The sequence below is a fragment of the Armigeres subalbatus genome, chromosome 3 (genome assembly GCF_024139115.2).
Source record: "Armigeres subalbatus isolate Guangzhou_Male chromosome 3, GZ_Asu_2, whole genome shotgun sequence".
In the NCBI taxonomy this organism is placed as follows: domain Eukaryota; kingdom Metazoa; phylum Arthropoda; class Insecta; order Diptera; family Culicidae; genus Armigeres; species Armigeres subalbatus.
Window position 1 is genome coordinate 216,888,186 of NC_085141.1, and position 16,419 is coordinate 216,904,604.

General features: G+C 40.2%; 1 protein-coding gene across 1 annotated transcript; it reads left to right on the forward strand.

Annotated features, from left to right (window-relative positions):
- Positions 1-3,093: 3,093 nt before the first annotated feature.
- Positions 3,094-5,103, forward strand: LOC134219751 (serine/arginine-rich splicing factor 1A). The gene is made up of 4 exons (XM_062698617.1): positions 3,094-3,383; positions 3,454-3,832; positions 3,897-3,973; positions 4,550-5,103. Exons 1-4 carry the CDS (start codon positions 3,217-3,219, stop codon positions 4,641-4,643), a joined length of 717 nt encoding a protein of 238 aa, XP_062554601.1. The 5' UTR covers positions 3,094-3,216; the 3' UTR covers positions 4,644-5,103.
- Positions 5,104-16,419: the final 11,316 nt, after the last annotated feature.

Below are 16,419 nucleotides of genomic sequence, written 5' to 3' on the forward strand. Positions count from 1 at the left end.
AGACTCGGATACAGGGTGTCAAATGAGAATTTCAAAACTGAAGATCGTCACGAAATCATGTAAGATTTGTAACATTAATAGGTCCTTAATCTTTCAATGGATTTTGATGATTTATATATCAATAGATTCGTAAACTTTCCACCAATTTGCCAGTAGTATTGAAACTATCGATTATCAACGCTAAACTATTGAAAATTTTAGTTCATTCATGCATCATGCATCCTCTGTACAGCGCGTTCCAATCCTTGGTAATTGCCTACTTTAAGGGTATTATCTTTTATTGAATTGGGTTGTATGAATGGGGTGGCCCAGCCGCTATACAGTGGAGTCCCTACTCTTTCATAGAGTGGAACCTTTTTGCGGCCTATTTGTTATAACTTGGGTAGTTGCTTGGGCTGTATATGGGAAATACAGGAAAATCAATTGTTTTTGTGGGATTGCCAAGGGAAACGACACTAGTTTTTCTGGGCTGGAAAGTTCCGAAAAACGATGGTAAATCCCGCAAAAACGACAACAAAACCCGCACTAGTTATGCTATCTTTTTTGAGGGATATGCCGTATCTTTCGCCATAGAAAAAAATGTGTCGTTCCCCTGGGGGAATTCGTCGGTTCGGCCGGTTCGGCACAACTCGGGAACAAAAGTGCGAAAAATTAGTTTGATGCATGCTTCAGTTTTTCGTAGTCTTTTCGCTGACTGCACAAAGCCGGACTCTAGTCGAGCAAGATGACGGAGATAATTCAACCAATAAGCACAATAAGCTGGAAGCTGGAACATCCTGAAAAAAAAATGAAATGTGGCAACGCTTCGACTTACCTTGCTGAACGACAAAAGTAAAATGAATGTTTTTCTCAAGTCTCAAGAATAATAATGCGAGCTTGTTAAGCATTTAAAAGTTTATTTTTCAGAAAATCATTGCAATGCTTAAAAAGCATGCTAAGCTACATTTATTAATAGTCCTTGTAACAATTATAATTTGAAAATGCTTTATAAGGAATAAATAGTAACCCAGGTAACCGTTAAGCACTGTAATAAGCCGCATTTGTACCATATAACAGCTTTTCAGTGCTTATAAGTTCTATATAGGTTTTTCTAGTGCTTATTGGCAGTATGGACCACAAGCAGCAAAAGAAACCGTATATCGGTATATAACGCTTGGATATAAAGCTAATCAGCTCTGTGGATACAAGCCGAATAAGAAAACCTTAAATTCCAATTTAGAGCTATCATGTATGACGTTTGAAAGAAATCATAAACAATAACGCCCATAATTTTAAAAGCTATCTCTTTCACTCGCATTAGGGCAGATATATTTTAGAAAACCTGCAGGAATAATATTATTGATGACATTCGTATAGAGAATGTATGATCCATGTTCCGCGAAGTGTGGATTTCTTCTATTTATATTAATTATTATTGCTTTTCTCATCGAAGAATAGACTACCGTGCAAATTTGTCGAAGTACCAAAACAAATGCTCACACGTCCGATTGTATAGAAATTAGCGAAAGCACAATCCAAAACATCATTCTTGCACCTTATTTCACACCCCAAAAAGCTCTTTCTTGTAGTGGAGACGTCATCCATATATGGAGAAACTGGTGGGAACATATTTTGGTGGGACAATATTTTTTGCATGGGAGTCGAACACGGCGCAAAATTCGCAATATTAATATTGATATTAATTCCCACCTGAAAGGCACCTTTTAAATAAACTTAATTTGAAAGTTCCGTTTGGCTTACTATGATAAGTAATAAATAATTCGTTTACGGAATATATTTTTTGAACACTTTCCTCGCCATTGACATGAAAGCAGATAGAAATCTTCCGTTTATTAACCCCTCCCAGCAATGTATCCACTCAGTACGGAGATGGATCAGATGGCAAACTCAGCCACCAGCTAAATCCAGATCCATCGTACTAAACACAGTTCAAGACCGGAGTTTAATACAATTAACAAAAAAATCATCGAATCCCAACGTGAAGAAAAAAGATAGAACGCTTCAGAATGTAAATAAATATTTTTCCTTTCATTTTTTTTTTCGTTTTCCAACTCGTCTAAATAGTTTGACATTTACGCATAGACATGGAAAATAGTAGGGGCATGCACTATATCAGCCGAATATTTCGCCAAAAGCGGCTTTAGAGCAGCACTCAAGTTCAATATAGATCTTATCAGCACTGTTGACCATGTCCTTAATGCGACTATAGAACCGAATTAATGTCATTTTAAACGGCTTAGGCCGGTCCCAATGCTAAAGTTGCAGTTTCAGTTTGGTACTGCTTGATGTTATAAAATTTATAACTGTCAAAATAAAACTACAACTTGGTACCCGCAACCCACAGTTGTAAACAAAATAAAACTTGGTTTTATTTTTCCAAAAAGCCAAAACAAAACAAACTAACATTTTTCGCGGTAGTTTTTACCTCGCAAACGAACAACAAGGAGTTTGTCTGTCATCTAACACACACAAACACTATTAAATGAATTTGAAACTCAGTTTCATTCCAGTTTCAAATCAGCTCATATTTACAACAAACCAGTCGAGCAGTTGTAAATCAGTTTCAAAAAGTGCTCGAAAAATAAAATTACAACTCTGCGTTGCAAACTGGTAGTTTCAGTTTCAGTTTGATTTCCAAACACGCCATACAAAACCCAACAGCATTGCGACCGGCCTTAGTGGTTACTTGGGAAGCTAACAAGCTTTTTTAATTTTATCCGTGTATAATGCAGTTCAGAACTTTTTCCATATCATACATCAATCAGATTTTAATTACATTTTGTCTAGAATTTATTATAAGCATTTTAAAATGATCTCTCTATGCAGTGCTGTAGGATCTGTCAAAGTTAACACCGTCGTGTGTCTTCTTCTTATTTTTACTTGGATTCGTCTATAAAGGTGGGAATAAAATTTTGGGATTTATGCGCAATATTAAAGATTTTGGTACCCAGCGGCAATGGAGAAAATGGTGAATCTGGTCACCCTGGTTTGGTAGCGATTTTGCTACCAAATTTGCCGTCAAAACATTGCACGTTTTTGCATGTGTTTGTAAACGTTGATACGCACGCACACTATCGAGAATCAAGCGGCTGGCGGCACTGCAGCGTCATTTTCGTCTTGCTTCGCGAATCGAACAGAAGGTTTATTTCGGTAGTGCCGCGAACTGTTTCGCCATCTTTATATACATTTTTTACTGTAATAAACGCTTAGTAAAACATGTCTCATGGTCGCAATGAGTGCCGAATCTATGTTGGAAACCTGCCACCAGATATACGCACTAAGGATATCCAGGATCTGTTTCACAAGTTCGGTAAAGTTACCTTCGTTGACTTGAAAAACCGTCGCGGGCCGCCATTTGCTTTTGTAGAGTTCGAAGATGCCCGGTAATTATGGAAGCAATAAAAAAGCTGCAAATGTTTGGTGAGATTAATGCTGAACTTCTTTCCATTGCAGTGATGCTGACGATGCCGTGAAGGCTCGCGATGGCTACGACTACGACGGTTACCGATTGCGGGTGGAGTTTCCTCGCGGCGGTGGACCCGGTAGATACAGCAGCAGCAGTCGAGGTAATAGCGAGCGCGGCGGAGGGGGAGGCACACGAGACCGGGGAAATCGCGGTCCTCCGGCTAGAAGATCCCAGTTTCGCGTCATGGTTACGGGATTGCCTGCTTCCGGCTCGTGGCAAGACCTGAAGGACCATATGCGAGAGGCCGGCGATGTTTGCTTCGCCGATGTGTACAAAGATGGAACCGGAGTAGTGGAGTTCCTGCGCCATGAAGATATGAAGTATGCCATAAAAAAATTGGACGATTCTAGGTTCCGGTCACATGAGGTAAGCCGGTGGGAAAACTTTGGTAGTTAGAAAAAATATGTAATGTGTTTGTTCTTGTTTTAAGGGAGAGGTAGCGTACATTCGAGTGCGAGAAGATTCTACCAATAATGACGATAGAAGGGGCGGAGAATATCGTGACCGGTAAGTTTATATTTGAGCAGAACTAAAACTCAAACCTCAAGGCAGTAAACGAAATTGAATACTTTAATTTGATAATTTTCGAAACATCGATTTGAATAATCAAATTCAATAATAAATCAAAGCCTAAATGAAGCTATATTTAAAACCAACATTTCATTCTTATAAAACTATTCCTGATATGAAATGATGAACAAATTGGGCAGCATTCAATCGCGCATGTTGTAGATATTTTCTACTGAGTGATGTTTGATCAATACACAGGATTTTGTTTTTACACGATTTTTTTTCGCTGGTATTTTTGATCGTGTGACTTCAATTTGCCACCAAACTCTTCGCAACATGTTTCAAAAAATCCAGAATAAATCAAAGAAAAATCACATGATAATTAATATACGTTAAACATTTAGAATGAGTGGAAAATTGAGAGAATGTAAATCGTGTAAAAACAGAATCCAGTGTATTTACAAAAATAAAAAAATGTTTTGCTGCAGAAGTAGCTAAAAATGAGCCGTACAAATTTAGTATCCTATGTTAGTTTTCTCTAGGCCAATATTAATTTGGAATGTTTATTTTCAGATCATATTCCCCGCGCCGGCGTCGTGGAACACCAACTTATTCACCGGTACAACGCAGTTTCTCACGATCGCGCTCCCGTTCGTTCAACTATTAGACACTAGTTCAGACGATGAGCAAAGCCTGGACGGATCCCCTTTCATGTGGATTCCAAGTAATTTGATACATACTTTCCCTTTGTTTCCAACAAACTTGCGCAGCAATGCGCTATCTTTCAAAACTTCTTTTGTCAGAAATTGCGACACACATGCAATCTAGCTGGGCCGGAAAATTTGCAAACATGCAAATGCGGTTGTCCTTTTGTAAATGTAGGCGTATTTTATTCGTTTTAGTACATTCCTCGAGAAGGTAAAGCACATTACGTGACAGGGCAAAAACAAAACTAAAACAACTATCAATCATTTTAGTCGTAGAATTTTATGATAAAACTGTATGGAACACAGGATGTAATAGAAAAAATAAGTGCTTCAACAATCTAACGGATTCGTTATGGAATCAAATAATTTTAGTTTTCGTCAATCATACAGACTATATACTGAAAAAAAAGCAAAATCAAATGAATTTTAGTTTGAAAAGTTCGAATAATTTCCAAGTTTCCATCTCTTCCTCTAGCCTGTGAAACGCGACATGAAGATCTCTCAAATCAGTAACATGGACGGATTACATTTTTTTACAATATCATATTCATACACAAAATCATGTTGCCAAGCATGTAAAGATTCTAAAGCCTGTTTCTTTCTCCTCCGAACAGGACAAATAGGATCCTTTTCTTGCTTGTACTTATCGTACCAAGGATCTCGCGGTTACGGATAGTGACTCGAAAGGGATTGTAGTCTCCTGCTAGGAATTAAGCACTCAGGATATCTGGATTTTTTCGAAGGACACATTTCACAATCATGACCGGATTCCTTTTTGTTCGTTCAATTCCTTATACATCTCGATCGGCCATGAATCTGCTAACAATGGAGAAAGTTAGGACTCAGGACTAACGGGAAATGGAAATAATGATCTTCGCCGCGTCCCTGTATGGATCAAAATCAGAGATAAAGATTACATGTGATGGCAGGAATCTTCGATACTTTGTAGGCACTACATTATTTGAAAGCGAATATCATCTGATCCTATAGTACTTCTTAAAAGAGACCATATCCCACATGGTTTTGTATCTCCAATTCTAATTAATCTGTTTGAGTTTTTCCGAATATACCATTATTTTGGAAAACATTAACAATGGCAAAGTTTCATCTAGGGGAACTGTTCCGTCTTCCATCTCACTGAACATATATTCATCTCATCGCAAAACAAAGAAATACAGCACCAATCTCGTCGCTTATTTTTGCTAACAACCTAACATCAATTTTCTTTTAATTGCTTTGTTTTTGATAAGATGAACATGGGAGCTATGAGATGAAGTGCCGAACCGTTCCCTATCTGATATTAATTTAATATCTCATCTAGTCATTGGCTTCAAATGTATGAAATGTTGAACAGCTAGAAATGTCGCTTCTCGTTGAACATAATAATGAATGTACATACATGCGTTGGACAATAATAGAGATTTTATTTACGTTCAACATTTAACGAATTACCCTAGGTAGGGTTACAGCACGTATTTTCGTATGTGTCCTAATTCCCGTCATTAGCTCGAAACCAATAATAGAGACACTTGTTTGCCATAATTCATCTGTATTATTAAGTAGGCTTGAAGGGACATTCTGATGAAGTGGAGCTATAGCAAATGGACATTACTTTCATTGGTTTTAGCGCCTACGACGGGAATTAGACAAATCTCGCTTAACTTTTCAGTCCCTATTGTCTTTTCTTACATTTTTTGTCAATAGACAATTTCATTCTGAGTTGGAGTCATTTGGGGTAAGGATTCTTGGATGTAATGTAAGATCAATTCTGTAAATGCTACGCTTTCATTTTTTTTGCCCTAGTATTATCAACTTAAATACTGCTGGAAATGATGTATAATCACAACTTGCATGGAATAGAAAATCATAAACGATATAGCAAATATTTGTATACACTTTCAAATAACAGGAGAGGAACGGACAATTTTAGACATCACCGGAAGGATTGGTTCTCGAGGATATCAAACATGCTTTCGGAATGGACATTTTGGAGAGATTTGCGGATGGAGATTTCAAATTCATACCTGGATTAGAACGCTGGATTTCTCGAAGTATGGACATAAATTGTTATAATCGTTGTGATTTTTCAAATGCTACAAGTTGTCGATTATTACAATGCTTCCAAGCATGGCTTCGTTTGATAAATTTTGGTTTTTGGATTGCATCCGCTTTCCAAGTTTGCAATAAGTAATTTGATATTATCAAATTCAATATGAGAAATGTCATAAAACAAAGGAGAAAACAAGGATTTGAACGCGGATGAAGTTGGATGGACTCTGAACTGAAGGAATGGACTCCGTGGGATATTGATTCAGTACGCGTCAAATAGTTTCGGAATTCTTTGGAATTGGAAGCCCCAAACATCATTTCGCTTGACTCGTTAGGAATCAGGACTTATGGACATCGAGGGAATATGAGATCTTCTGTCTTTTCATGGCTATTTGTTGAAACAGCACTCCACATGGAATCGTGCATGAATCTTATTTGGAAATGGAACCGAGAACAGAGCAATAAGGACCAACGGTGTGTATTCCATTTTTGATCTTTTCTACACTTTTTACAGTCGGTGAGCAGATACTTTTATTAATACCCTAGAATGTTTGCTTTGAGCTAACTTTAATTTGTTTTTATTTCCTTCTAACCATTATACATAGTCCTCATCTCATATTCCAAATTATGTTCAGTTGAACTAATTAAAATACCCTTTCTTCGCACTCACTTTACGCACCGTTAATCGAATGCGGATTATTAACCTCCATGTTCAAAAAGTAGAAATAGCATGTGGATTTCGATACAACTAAATTATTGTTTCAGTTCGCGAAAGTGCTAACGCCCAAAGATATAGAGTTGAATAAGTTGAAAATTCGATGACCAATTTAGTGTTTTCTAAGCTGACTGTAAAACAGTGATAAAATAAGCAAAACTATGCGGTCTATTCAAGTGTGGTAATATATTTTTCGGAAAGTATTGAAGGATTGACCTGGCACTGCAGCATTGCATCCCACAGTAAGTAAATTTAACATCAAATTGGTTCTCAGAAAATGAGCGTTGCATCTCCGTCATGAGAAATAAAGAGGATTTCATCAAAACGAATTGAATTTTGCATCCATATCACATTTCATTGGACCGAGTTAGCTTGGGTCGCATTTACATAAGCGTGAATGTGAAGTAAGTTGTAATTGGTATCAATTGCGCCTTTTAAAACCATATCCTGAGCTGGGCATGTAGAAATCAGATCGCATTACAAATGTGATGAGTTGTCCACCCACCGCGGCAACCAACATGTGTTGACTTCCACGAATTTTATGAACTTTTCTGAATACCGAATTCATGTTAGAAGGCGTTCGCTCATTTTTCCTAATGAAAGTGTTCAAACTCATAAGCTATCAGGGTCTTACGTTGATTAGTACAATTAATGAGCGGAGGTTTTCTAATGTTAAGGAAGCGTGGAAGAAATTGTTCAAGATAGAGGGCTGACCAGTAAGATTTGCTTGTTATGGAAGTTTCGACATCATCATTCTCACTGAAACATGGTTGAACTTACGCACGCTCTCCAGTCAGGTATTTGACAATGATTAGAAAGTTTTTCGCTGCGATCAGTTTGCGGATAATAGTCTAAAAGCTACAGGTGGAGACGTGCTAGTCGCAGTTAATAAAAAGTTTCACTCTATCTCAGTGGAGAATCAGTCGTCGATTGTCAGCTTGGAAAAATTGTCATCGAACTCGGAGGTTTGCTCATTTTCCCGCTGTATATTCCACCCAACAAAATTCGTGAGCTTAATGCCATTGAAACCTATTGTGAATCTGTTTCTGCTGTTCTGGAAGAAACGAAAGACATCGATGAAATTATTGTGTTCGGCGATTTCAACATTTCAGGAATCTCGTGGGTGAATTCTTCCAATGGTTTATCTCGCTTTCCGTACCACTCTGGATTAGGCCACTCTGCCATCCATCAGAACACCCTGTACCTTTTCAACAACTACAATTCCGCCCCTCTTTCGCAAGACAATCATGTAACTTTTCAGAATTGACATAGCAGCGTTGCAGAGTAATTCGCTCATAAGCTCGACGAAAGAATAGAAAGACACCTAACTGGAGAAAAACGCATTGTGGTCCGAGAAGGGATGGCTGCTAGGTGAAAGGAGCACTTTGAGTTGTTGAATGGCCAATCGGACAGGGAGGGCACAAACAAAATGAGGATTGAGGATGACTCTGAAAGGGGGACGGATCTTAGAAATGTGAACATTCATACAAAAAAACATTGTTTTTGCCTTTCTCGTATACAAAGTACGAGTAAAGGCTATATATTCGCTCCAAAACCAAACTTTTTATAGAAGGCTCGGAAACCCATAGTTTTACATACCATTTGACTCACCTCGACGAATTGAGGTGATGTCTGTGAGTGTGTGTACGTGCGCAAAAATGTTCACCAACATTTCTGGTACTTACCGTTCACCAATTTGCTCGCAACAAGTTGCATTCGACGGGAAATCTTGTCTCATTGTTTCCTATTGACAATCGGGCTGAACAGGCTATGGGATCAGAGCCAAAATATTTTTTTTTGCAAAAAGTTGTAAAAAGTCAATTCTGATACACATAGTTGGGTAGAGAGAAGAGGTGTGAAATGTTGCCAAAGCAGATTCGATAGATACGGGGAATTGACTGATATCCCATCGTTATTAGCTGGTTATGGAACAACTTCTCGCAAGGGCAGCTGTTGTATAATTGGTAATACGTCCGAGTACTTAATGGAATAGTGTGGGTTCATGTCCCACCGGCTGCCGAATCTTTTTTCGCAATATCTCATAAAAACACCTTAAAATGGCAAACTTAACTATGTGTATCAAAATTGAACATCTTTAAAAAAAAAAGGAGTTGTAGAAAAGTCTCGTCATTTGTTAAGTCATTTACACTGCACGCAAAACTGAAAGTATGCTCTTTTGTGAAGAAGTATGCTCTTTTGCGGGAAAATGGGATTACCCAGAAAAGGATTAAAAAAACCATAAGAGGCATAAGTTTTACACATTTTTCCTGTTTTAAGCATAAAAGTTAATCATTTGTGAACAAAAGTTAGTCATAATTGTGCATAATATTTATTCCTTTTTGTGTGTAGTCCCATTCTCCCACGAAAAAGCGTACTTCAAGACAAAATTTTCAAAACGACTTATCTGCTTTTGTAAACAAAGATTCAAACGACGATTTGACGAATCTGATAGCTCTCCCACGCAAACCAACACCACCAATAGGTAGTTGAAGGTTTCCGCTACCTGTTGATGGTGTTGGTTTGCGTGGGAGAGCTATCAGATTAGTCAAATCGTCGTTTGAATCTTTGTTTACAACAGCAGATAAGTCGTTTTGAAAATGTTGTCTTGACTTGTTATATTTGAATACTTCATATTTAAAAGAGCATACTTCAAAGTCTTTTGTGTGTGAACTTTTTTAGCAGTGTAAACCAATTTGCTCGCAGGAAGTTTCATTCAGCGGAGAATCCTGTTCCATTGTTTCCTATTGAAAATTGAGCTGATCGGATTATGGGATCAGAAATTATGGCCAAAATACATTTTTTACGCAGAGTCGAAAAACAAGGGTCGTCAATTTTTGAGTCATTTACTCCAAACCAATTTGCTCGCAACAAGTTGCATTTGCCGAACAATCCTGTTCTATTATTTCCTATTGAAATTAGGGATGATAGGACTATGAGATCAAAAGTTATGACCAACACACTATTTTTGTGCGCAAAAAACTCATTCATATTTTTCAGTATTTTTTTGCTCGAGAAAGGCACTAACACCGCTAGATAGATTCATCAGGGTTTTTTATATACAAAAAACTACAGAGGTAAAAAAGGTTTCACGAGGCGTAAACAAAGGAATTTTCCTTTAAAAAAAGTCCACTAATTATGTAACGCAAAGTTTGTCCATTTCGTATTTCCTATTTTACACTTTTTGTATGAATCCTCTATAAAATCGTCATACATCTCGTAAACCCCCGTCCAGCTAAGCGTTGCGTAATTTATGGATGTTTCTTTTGATCAAATAAAATAATCATTTAGATAGTAAAATTGTGTTTTCGGACTGTGTTTAGGTGTAAAACAATATTATGCATCTCGAGATAAAATAGAATACAAATAGAATTCATTTCGCGAAAAGCTCGTGATTTTGTTTTAAGCGGGAAAATTCTGCCTATCTTTTAATACGGCGGCTATCTTGACGTTTACCTTCGCAGTCGAGCCTGCGAGAGTAAGACCGCCGCAGCATTCTAGAAAAAGATAAGCCCGACAATATACAATACCTAATGAAATTTCATTATTTCGCTTCAGCGCTTTGTTCGCTAAGTCATTTCTAACGCCAAAGCACTTCAGCTTATATTTTATAAAAAAAGACAGAAACACCGTCTTCGACAAGAGGTCGCATAGACTGAATACTTAACATCTAGCATGAGACAACGGACAGGACATTTACACAACACCAGTGGACCAGTGGAGAATTTTTCGCTTTGGGAAAAGTTTTCTCCTTGATTGACGTCGCTAGCCGCGCGGCCACGAAGCCCACGAAGGAGAACTTGTGATAATTTTCGATTTCTGTCTGACCCTTTTTTCTTTGTTGTGGATCTTTACGCTTTGGACGTAATTCAATACCAAATTTTCAAAACGACTTATCTGTTTTTGTAAACAAAAATTCAAACGTCGATTTGACGAATCTGATAGTACAGCAACAGTTCGCTAACTGGGCGCGTTTTAACTGGACTGTTTTTTAACTGGGCGTTCGCTAACTGGGCCAAAGCCCAGTTAAAAAGCAGTTATCCGTCAAAAAACAACAACAAAGACTCGTTGACGAGGGGACTCTGAATGGCATATTCTCTAAGCTTCATGTAAAACACGATCACAACAATGCATCGTGAATTCCCTCGTCGTCAGTTAAAAAGCGGCGTTCGTTAACTGGGCTGGTGTTTTAGCCCAGTTAGCGAACGGATGCTGTACTCCCACGCAAACCAACAACATCAGCAGGTAGCCAAAGCCTTCACATACTTATTTATGGTGTTGGTTTGCGCGTCAGTGCTATCAGATTCGTCGTTTTGAAAATTTGGTTTTTTATTTCATTATTGAGGCTTCGCCGCCATGAGCCTCTGGGTCTGCCTCTGCTGCGATGTCCCGCTGGGTTCCAAATGCTTGATTACAGATTTCGTTTCCGCCCCTACGTAGAGTGTGGGCGACCCAGCCCCACTGCCGATCCCGATTTTCTGTTGCTATCGGCCTCTGGTGACAACGACGATGGAGCTCGTTGTTTGAGATCCAGTTGTGAGGCCACCAGGCCCGAATTATATACCGCAGGCATCTGTTGATGGACACCTGCAGCCGTTGAGCGTTCTCCACTGATACACACCATGTTTCGCTAGCGTATAACAACACAGATTTCACATTAGAGTTGAAAATTCGTATTTTGGTGCGTTCACTTATCTGCCTGTTTTTCCAGATATTTCTTAAACTCGCAAAGGCAGCCCTTGTTTTCTTGATCCGTGCGCCTATGTTGATCTTGATACCTCCGTCTGATGCCATTTGGCTACCAAGATATTGAAGGTTTCAACATTCTCCACTGGTTGCCCGGCTACTGTGAAACTGGAAGGAGTCACCGTGTTTACATCCAACGATTTGGTTTTGTTGACGTTGATGACTAAGCCTGCCGAAGAGGAGCGCTCGGCAAGGTCGTTGAGCTTACTCTGCATGTCAGAGCGCCGTTGAGCGAGGAGTGCAACGTCATCAGCCAATTCGAAGTCGTTTAGGTGCTCCATGGTTATAGGCTGCCATAGCAGCCCGCGGTTTGGTTCACGGTCAATCGCACCTACCAGAATCTCGTCGATTACGATGAGGAACAGTAACGGTGATAGAATACATCCTTGCCTCACACCAGCTACGACCCGGATAGGGTCGGACAAGACCCCATTGTGCAGCACTCTACACGAGAAGGCCTCGTACTGTGCCTCGATGAGGCCGATGATTTTCTCAGGAACCCCCTTGCGTCTCAGGGCGCCCCACATATTCTCGTGATTGAGATGGTCGAAAGCTTTTTCGTAGTCAATGAATACCAAGTAAAGGGACTCTTGGAATTCGTTGACCTGCTCCAGAATGATACGGAGCGTGACAATATGGTCCACACAGTATCTTCCGGCACGGAATCCGGCCTGCCTCCGGCCTCCGGAGAGTCGCATCGATCTTCTCCTGAATCCAGGCTAGGATAATTTTGCATAGAACTTTGAGAACGGTACACAGCAATATAATGCCTCGCCAGTTATCGCATACAGTCAGAACACCTTTTTTGCGTCCAGTCGACCGGGAAAGTTGCGGTGTCCCAGATATTACGAAATAAACGATGCAGTAGTTGAGCTGATGTCATGGAATCAGCTTTGAGGATCTCGGCTGATATGCGATCGACCCCTGGGGCTTTATTCGATTTCATGCTTTGGATGGCTGTTTGAATCTCTAGCAGTGATGGAGCTTCGGTACTGACGCGTGTTATACGTCGGATTCGAGGCAGATCATGCCGAGGTAGTGGTAGCCTGGCTGGCACTTGAAAAAGTTGTTCAAAGTGGTCTAACCAGTGTTTCAGCTGGTCAGTTGGGTCGGTCAATAACTGATCATTCGCGTCTTTCACAGGCATCGTTGCATTCATCTTCTCCCCGCTCTGCGGCTCTCTCTCCTTCGTCGGCCAGAGAGTCTGCCAACGCTCATTAATCCCGTCGACATGAGCGTTTTACTTCTTTCTCGAGAGCCGAGTATCGTTGACGGGCTAAGACTTAGGCTCCTCTGGTTTTTGATCGCTCTATCGCGGCTTTGGCTTCTCTTCACTCCTCTACCTTCCTCCAGGTTTCATCGGTGATCTATTGTTTTCTCTGGGTGCGCAGTTCGCCCAGATTGTTCTCGCTGGCGGCGATGAAGGCATTCTTGATGGCGGTCCATTTGTCTTCCACGCTGCCACCTTCCGGAATATCTGCAGCACGCGTCTCCAGTTCTTCAACGAAGGACCGTTTCACCGTGGCATCTTCCAGTCGGCATGTGTGAATCGTCGTCCAACTCTCTCCTCCTGTCGACGAATCCGCGCAATGCGCAGGCGTATTCCGCCGATGAGGAGGTGATGATCAGACGCGATATTGGCACTACGTTTATTCCGTACATCAAGAAGGCTCCGTTTCCATTTTCGGCTGATGCAGATGTGGACGATTTGATTTTCTGTAAAGCCATCGCGGGAGACCCACGTAACCTTATGAACCGGTCGATGAGGGAAGAGCGATCCCCCGATCACCATGTCGTTGTTACCACAAAATTCTGCGAACAGCTCTCCGTTTTCGCTAATTTCTCCGAGACCATGGTGTCCCATAATGCGTTCATGATTCGAGTTGTCGGATCCGATCTTCGCAATTTCATCTTCGGAATTTCATCTACGACGGCATTGAGTTGACTGTAGAAGTTCTCTTTGCCTTGCAGGTCGTCAGCATCGGTTGGCGCATAACATTGGATTATAGTAAGGTTTCGGACCCGTGTTCTAAATCTGGCAACGATTATCCTTTCACTTAAAGGTTCCCACTTCATAAGCGCAGAGTGTGCCTGAGCGCTTAGTAGGAAGCCAACTCCGCGATGCCGGGGAGCGTGTTCACCTCGTAAACCAGAGTATAGCAGAACTTGTCCCGACGGCGTTCTGTGTTTTCCAAAGTTTGGCCAACGGACTTCACTCAGTCCCAGGATCTCAAGCTTCATGCGGCGTGCCTCATTGGCAAGTTGTGCCAATTTACCCTGCTGGGCTAGGGTTAAAACGTTCCATGTTCCTATTCGTGTCCGTTGTTTCGCGCTAAGAGTCGTCGCCGTAAAATCAGTCCGTATTCTTTCATTATCGGATTCTCGAACAAATTGATGTTTCGGGAACAGTAGGTTGTTGGCCCAAGGTTCCCTATCCACCGGGATGGGGCTGCCATCTTAGGTATAGCTTCCGGGAATAGCATTTCATACTCAGCCGCTGGATGCCAGAACAGACGCTGTTGGAGCCGCACCTCCTTGGTGGACAGACGCTCGATCAGTCGGGTCAAATTTGTTTAAAGTCCTACCCAACACCAGGACTAGGCTAGTGCGCTTTGAGCGGCACACGGTCGCTTTGATAGGGCCTGCTTGGGGACACATGCAGCTTTTTATAGAAGTTCAACAGAGCCCACTGTCGAACCCCACCACATCCTAGGCAGACCCCACAGGACGCACCCTCTCACTCTAGCTGATGTCAGAAGGACAACAGTGCCCAGGCTGCACTACCAGCTAAGTACGCAACCCTTAGCTGGCGGGCAATTGTCATCGGAAGACCCGTGGAAGCGTGAGTATTGGAACTTGTGAGGACCAGAGCTATGTTAGGCGCCCCTTCCCGGATGTCAACTCACCATTTCGCAGCCCCGTCCAGCTAAGCGTTGCGTAATTTATGGATGTTTCTTTTGATCAAATAAAATAATCATGTAGATTTTAGATAGTAAAATTGTGTTTTCGGACTGTGTTTAGGTGTAAAACATTATGCATCTCGAGATAAAATAGAATACAAATAGAATTCAATAGTCCAATAGTGGACCCCCGGAATTTTGCTCTTCCTGTCGATAAGTAGTTGAAATTTTCAACATATTAATTCTGCTTGATATCTAAATAGTAACAAGTTCTGCATCTCCTCCTCACGATACATACATAAAACACTTAAATACACGACTTTGAAATTCGTTGAAATTACCCTGGGAAAAGGCACAACTTTGTGATAAGCTTGTATGCTGTCAAGCCTCAGATCTTAAATGTATCTTTACTCTTCAGAGAAAGATGCACACTAGTGGTGCCACTAGGAAGCGATCTTGAGAAGCGATTACATCACAGTAAACTCAGATCACTGGAGTCGGTAAAATTTTACCGGGTTTTCAAACATCTGAGCGTTCGGTAATGAGCCCGGTAATTTTTTGGATTACCGAATGCTCAGTAAACAAAAATAAGTATGAACTGTCAAAAACTGCAGTTTGTTCGGTAATAAATTGACGACGTGTTCAGTAATTTCATTACAGAAAATGTCAATAAAATAGCCGGACGTCGGTAAAAGCTTAACAAAATTATCGGTAAAACTTTATTTGTTTTACAGATCGATCGGTAAATAGATATTTTTTATTATTTTGAAATCAAAATAGAAAAAAAAATTGAAGAATTTAATAAGTATTCTGAGCAATTACATTTTTAAGTATGAGCATCTTAGCGGAAAGTAGGATTTTCTTCCTCTTACTTCCATTTCGATTACAACTGCAGTCTCATGAGATGGAAATAAAAGAAAGAAGAAGTTGAGATCTTAATTTGGTGCAATGGTTAAGAATTTTGGATCTAGTCTGTTATTGTTTTACACAAAACCGGACAAACAGTATTTATGTATGCTGAAGATTTGTATTGGTTTCACTATGCTTCTCCATCTTTCCTCAAATTCCATAGATGATTTCTTGATGACTTTAAATCAAATGAGAAAAAACTTTTTTTAATTCACGCAAAACCATGCTGAAAAGCCGCGACACATAGAATAATGAAAATAACGATCTATAGGTTTGCCATCAAATTGACATTGCTGGTTAACAGTTATGCTCGGTAATTTCAAAGACATGCTTGACGGGCTGTTTGGTAAAATTATGATTTCTACGATTAATTTCAGTATTTTTTTACCGTACAGCCGAACAAAAAAAAAATTGCCGAAA